The sequence below is a fragment of the Ochotona curzoniae genome, unplaced genomic scaffold, assembly GCF_017591425.1.
Source record: "Ochotona curzoniae isolate NIBS_2020 unplaced genomic scaffold, NIBS_Ocur_1.0 contig_883, whole genome shotgun sequence".
Classification (NCBI taxonomy): Eukaryota; Metazoa; Chordata; class Mammalia; order Lagomorpha; family Ochotonidae; genus Ochotona; species Ochotona curzoniae.
Window position 1 is genome coordinate 54,565,304 of NW_024466599.1, and position 6,351 is coordinate 54,571,654.

Sequence of the window (6,351 nt, forward strand, 5' to 3'; positions counted from 1 at the left end):
CTTTCGAAGCCTGATTGTAAGTCACGAGAGAAAGTAGTAATGGCGACTGCCTGGAAATAGCAAGCTTGGGAGCTTTTTTATCACCCAGGTTTGATTCTGTCTGGGTTATCAGGGACTTCCGGACTGTCAGAGAGAAGTTCCCTTAGGAAAAAAGCAGCACACAGGGACAGACGTGGATAGAGGATGCACAACCAGGGCTGGGTGGGGTTTCCTCAGCACTTCAGTACCCTTGAATAGACCCATGCACATGGTCAGCCCTGAACAAAATGGTGGCTGTGGATCCTAGCAAAGTTCCCACCGTTCCTCTCCTTGTTCAGGGCTGCTTTTGTAAATTGGATCTCTCACCATTGCTCTTTGGAGTTAAGGTCAAGGATTTACATAGCTTCTGCGTGATGCTGATTTAGCTGCAGAGCACAAGGCCGCATAGGATGATGTTTATAATCTGGGCCTGATCGGTAGGGAGTACTTTAGGACCCTCTGCTGGTAACTCTATTAAATAACCCTAATGATGGTTTGCCTTCTTTGCTTAGCCATTTTGGATACGAATCTTCTTTTGGAAACAAGTGGCAGAAAAAATCCCACTGCAGCCAAAACATTTCAGGATTTTGAATCCCGTGATCATCAAAGAGACTGCGTTTGACATCCTTCAGTACTCAGAGCCTAAATCCTGGTTCTGGGGCCAAGATAAGGTAGTTCTGTTGCTACTGGAAGGTAGCTCTTGTTCTCTGTGCTGGAAGGGAGCTGTGCGCGAATGTGACTCAAACCCTGCTGTGTATGCAGGAGACCTAGTCGTGACTAGATGCTGCGTGTGTGGGTACCACTGTGCACCCCAGCTGTTCACACAACCTTATTGGATTCTGTATTGCCATCAGCATGTTGACACTTATGCCCTTGAGATATTATTTAAGACAGTCTTACTCCAGTTTAACTGCAGGACACTTGTGGTCTGAAAAGCTCTTTACCTTTGAACCCGATAGGTGGTTTGAATGAGAATTAATGCACATCACCTCTTTGTAGATGATATTAAACAAAGTCAACAAGGCTGTTCAGTTGATGCCTGTGTACTGATTTAGTTGGTTTGTGCTTTAGAGTTTTTCAAAACTCCCTGAGTGATTTTATTTTGCAGTCTAATTTTTAAAAAGCATGTTGCAGGTGTTCATTGCTAGAAAAGCAAATGGGGCGGGGGGGGGGGAGACCTTAAGTGGATCATAGCTGCTGGTGGGGAGCAGGGGTCCTGTACCTGAGGATGCTGTATTCCCAGGTGGGGATGGGTTCCAGAAACCGGATATGGCCACTTGTCCCAGACCTCAGGGCCATCTGACACAGGAGGTGGGGGCAGCAGGCTGGTGACTGCCTATCCTGGGTAGGACCAGTGGGTGGAAAGTTTCAAAGAATCACCTGTCGGTTGGGTACAGGAAGAACCGTCAGGCTGCCTCTTAAGGGTGCGCTTAAAGCATCCATATGCCAGACTGTGTGCCAGAACTCTAAATGCACGTCCCCCATGGAGAGTTAGGGCCTGCAGAAAACCACAGCCCCAGGGCAGCCTTGGTGACTGCTCGGTGCAGATGGTCCTCACAAAGCAGTGAATCATGCTCAGCCATCTCTCTCTCTCTCTCTCTCTGGCCTCTCTCTCCTGCCATCAGAACATCCCGACGATCGGTGTGATTGCCGTGGTCCTAGCCACCCACCTGTGTGATGAAGTCAGCCTAGCAGGTTTCGGCTACGACCTCAGCCGGCCCCAGGCACCCCTGCACTACTTCGACAGTCAGTGCATGGCTGCCATGAACGGGCAGAGGATGCATAACGTGACCACAGAAACCAAGTTCCTGATGAAGTTGATCAAAGAGGGCGTGGTGACAGACCTCAGCGGGGGCATCCACTGTGAATTCTGAACACACTCAAACACACGACCAACCTCACTTGGAAACGCAGCCCGGGCCCAGGCTGTCCTCAATAACCTTTCTCCTTTCTCCTTGCATTTCATCCTGCAAACACTTGAAAGTGCAGCTGGTGTTTTTAAACTTGGAGTTAAGGCAGAAAGCATTTAGCTCTTCCTGCTTTTTTTTTTCTTTTTTACTATTTATTGGAGGTCAGTGTTGTTTTTTTGCACAACATTTTGTAAATTAAGAATGGAATTGAAAAGACATCCAAGAGAATTGTGTGGGGTACAGTTCTCTTGTATTTTAAGAGAGTAATTTAATTTGTTAAAAAAAAAAAAAAGAGAGAGAGACCCATATACACTGCACACCCACTACCAGGTGGCTAAGGGGAGCAAGGCAGGGCGTTCCTCCTGTGCTGACAGAGCCGATTGTGCAGTTCTGGATCCCTGCCACTCTCGCTGTTGGAACCCACGGAAGCCCTTTTAAAAAGGAAGATATGACTAAGCCACCGGCAGCTGTGATGGGGCCTGAGCCCATCAGACAAGTTCATGGCCCCTCTCTGGCTCTGCTGGCCAACTCCGGCGGTCGGCTGGGGAAGCCTTCCTGGAGGGACACAGAAGACACCCCGAGTGCTGTGAAGCTGCCCCGAGTGGCAGCAGCCCCCGTCTTCCCAGCAATGATGCCAACTCTGAAATTCGTTGGTGAATTTTTTTTTTCTGCCCTCGCAAAGCACTTGAGTGTTGGTGAAGGTGTTTAAATGTTGGATGTGTGATTCGAAAGACGAAGACTCAACTTCAGTTATGCAGAATCACGGCAGCAATTTTGTTTTTCCCCAGGGAAAATGGTCACATTTACTGAAACACCGAAATGAAATTATGCCCATGTTACAAATTGCCTATTTAAAGTGAAAAAGTTGTGTGTTTTTTTTTATTTTTTAATATCTGCCTGGCAGTGTGTACCAGGCAGTGTGTCCATTGGGAAAAAAGTAAAAAAAAAAAAAAAAAAAAAAAAAATAAGGAAAAAGAAATAAAAGCTTTGGAGGAATCTTACCGTCTGGTTTGTTGAGTACTTGTTGATTGATTTAAGGAAAAAGATCCACCTGACTGTCCTTTGGTGCGGCATTCTGACACCTCACTGTGGGTGCCAGCAGTGAGCGACACCTTGTCCAGCAGCGATTCCTGGTCCTGCCAGCTGCTGAATCCACTGCTGTGGGCAGCGGTGCTCTCCGCAGGGCACTCTGTCTGCTCTGAGTGTCTATGCCCCATGATGTCCCCAGCTCAGTCCCTCCTCCCTACATGGTCCTGCCTGTCCTTGCTCTCCTGGCCCCACCTGCACGCCTCGTGGCCCGCATCCCCACCCCCACCCCATGCTGCCTGTGAGCTGATCCCCCAGCCCACTCAGTCTCAACCCCTCTGCTTCATCCTCAGCACTGGCAGGATGAAGAGCCAGGTCCTGGCGGTCAGCACAGCAGCTCTCCCACCTCCCAGGACTTGGGGTCCTGCTCAAGAGTATTTCTCCAGTATGGCGTCTTTTCCTAAAATTCTCTGTGAATTCTGCCTTCTCCCCTCTAAAATACTGTTTGTTCAGGAAAAGACTGAAAATCTTCAGCAAGTGAATGATTTCGTTTTGATGAAGGAAACTCAGGAAGATGGTCCACGTCTCCCTCCCCGCCCCGGTGGCTTGGGGCACACAGGCAGCTGCTTGCTGCAGGGGGCGCTCCTCACTGGCCCCATGGACAGGTCCCATCTGCCTGGGATGATTGCTGGGGTGTGTGGGGACAGCAGCACCCCCACCAGCTCAACGTCCAGCAGCCCCGCCCCTCTCCAGCCCAGCCCCTTGCCTTACATGTCCTTTTGTCCTTTCTGTGGTTCGGCCTCTGTTGCTTGAAATGTTCCGGAAGCTAGGATGCAGACATCAGGATGTGGCACCCATCAGGTTGTGGCAGTCATGAGGAGCCCTGAGCAAACACCAAGGTGTACACTTTTTATACCCTAAAGCAGTCCAGCAGTGGGCATTTTACGTTCAATCGTTGGCAGTTTCTTCTTTGCTTCAGAGTTGTTCACTCTAGTAACACCTGCAGCTCTAAGAAAATAGAACCTCTCTCACAGCTTGGTATAGGTCCTAGGGCACACACGGCCTTTCTTCTGGTCTCTAATCTTTTTTTTAAGATTTTTATTTATTTATTGGAAAGTCAGATATACAGAGAGGAGAGACAGAGAGGAAGATCTTCCGTCCGATGATTCACTCCCCAAGTGAGCGCAACGGCCGATGCTATGCAGATCCGAAGCCAGGAGCCAGGAACTTCTTCCGGGTATCCCACATGGGTGCAGGGTCCCAAGGCTTTGGGCCGTCCTCGACTGCTTTCCCAGGCTACAAGCAGGGAGCTGGATGGGAAGCGGAGCTGCTGGGATTAGAACAGGCGCCCATATGGGATCCCAGGAGTGCGTTCAAGGTGAGGATTTTAGCCGTTAGGCCACGCCACCAGGCCCTAATCTCTCTCTCTCTTTTTTTTTTTTTTGAAAAGGCAGATATACAGAGAGAAAGGAAGATCTTTCACCCACTGATTCACTCCCCAAGCGGCTGCAACAGCCAGAGGCTACGCTGATCCAAGGCCAGGAGCCAGGAACCTCCTCCAAGTCTCACAGGTGCAGGGTCCCAAAACCTTGGACCATCCTCAACTGCTTTCCCAGGCTACAAACAGGGAGCTGGATGGAAAGTGGGGCCGCCGGGACATGAACCAGCATCCATATGGGATCCTAGTGTGTGCATGGCGAGGACTTTAGCCACTAGGCTATTGTGTTGGGCCCCTGGTCTTTAATCTTGAGACGTCTTAGGAGGCAGAGTCTGTGCTTTAATGTCCTTGTAAAATCTCAAGTCAGGTTTTGTTTTGGTTTTTTGTTGTTTTCGGACAGAGGCCGTGTCTTATCCAGAAACTTGGGCTGGCTTTAGGAAAGTGTTCCGGAAGCTAGGATGTGGACATCCCATGTTTTTTCACAGAGCCGAGCTGTGATCTTAGGAAACAACTTGTGTATTCTAGGCATTCCCTGGCTTGTTTTCTTCATGGTGTCTTTTTTCCCAAGAATATACGGATAAGGCACTGGCAGTGCTGTTTCCACAAGCCAGGGTGGGGTGGGCGGAGGGAGGAAGGTGTCTTGGCCTTCATTGGACCCACTAATTCAAGAGCTGTCAAACCAGTTTGTTTTCTTTCTCTTGATTGAAGAGGCAGAGAAACAGGCTGACAGAACTCCCATCTGCTGGTTCACTGTGCAAGACACAGCCCAGGAACTCTGCACAGTTCTCCTGTGCAAGTGGCAGGGACCCAAGTACTTGAGCCAAGATCTGCATTGGCAGGAAGCTGGAATTGGGAGCTGAGGACTGAAACCCAGGCCTTCCCATATGGGCATCCCTGGCTGGGCCCTAACTACCAGGCCGAACACCTTGCCCATCCAGTCAGTTTTTGCCTGAACAACTCTGTTCAGTAAGAACCCATTGGTCACCGGTAGTTTATGTGGGAGATATGGCCTTGGTTATAACTGAAAAAAAAGAAGCAAGGTTCCTAACAGTCTAGGTTATTATAGATTGTTTAAAAATTCATTTATTTAGTTTACTTGAGAGATACACAGGAGAGACCGAGATCTCCCACCTGCTGGGCCAATCAGAAGCCGAGAAGCAGAACTCTCCGCGTCTTCCTTGTGGATTCAAGCAGCATCCTCTGCTGCTTTCCCAGGCCCCTGGCAGGGTGTTACATGGGGAAGTGGCACATTCTCACGTGGAAGAAAGGGCACAGGTGCTTCCTCAGGTCCCTCTTAAATAGATCCCTTCGTGGGGATGCCCCCTCATGACATCATCGCCTCCCCAAAGCCTTAGTCCTCACAGCGTCCCACTGGGCATTAGCATTCCAACAGCTGGAGAGGGGAAGCACTCAGACCAGATCTACCTAGAGTCACGGCCCCAGCATGTTAGCGCCTTTCCTGTCCATCTTTTGCCTGCAGCTCCTCTACAGCACTGAGGTCTGTCAGCTTGCCCAAGGCTAAGAGCACTTGTGCTTGGTGATGTCAGAGGGTCAGTGGAAGAGAGGGGATGTCCCTTGGTCCTCTTGCTAAAATCTCCAGCTCTCCTGACACGGACACGGCCACGGCCAGTCACCCGGAAGGCTGGGGGGATGGGGAGACCATCTGGGCCAACCTCTCGCTTCTCTGTCAGGTTTGTGCACTTGAGCCCGGCTCCTCTTATCTGGACAGAATGGGCAGCCTCAGCTACAACCAGACTGCCCGACTTTAGCCTCCAGATACTGTGATCACTACACTCGTGGCTTTATGTATGAGGACACTTCAACGGTTTTGGAGAGTAGAATTAAAAACTATGCCTGGGGGCCCAGTGCAGTGGCATAGCAGGTTAATACTCTGCCTGAGGTGTTGGCATCTCATATGGGCACCGGTTCAAGTCCTGGCTACTCCACTTCCAATGCATC

The 6,351-nt window shown here is 50.1% G+C and overlaps 1 protein-coding gene across 2 annotated transcripts in view; it reads left to right on the forward strand.

Annotated features, from left to right (window-relative positions):
* Positions 1–2,792, forward strand: part of ST3GAL5 (ST3 beta-galactoside alpha-2,3-sialyltransferase 5) — a 46,461-nt gene extending 43,669 nt beyond the window's left edge. The window contains exons 6-7 of one of the 2 annotated variants that reach the window (XM_040993586.1): positions 531–689; positions 1,644–2,792. In XM_040993586.1, coding sequence (XP_040849520.1) covers positions 531–689; positions 1,644–1,892 — 408 coding nt within the window. In that variant the 3' untranslated portion in view covers positions 1,893–2,792. The remainder of the gene's footprint in view (positions 1–530; positions 690–1,643) is intronic. The other variant, XM_040993587.1, reaches the window with a different exon arrangement.
* Positions 2,793–6,351: the final 3,559 nt, after the last annotated feature.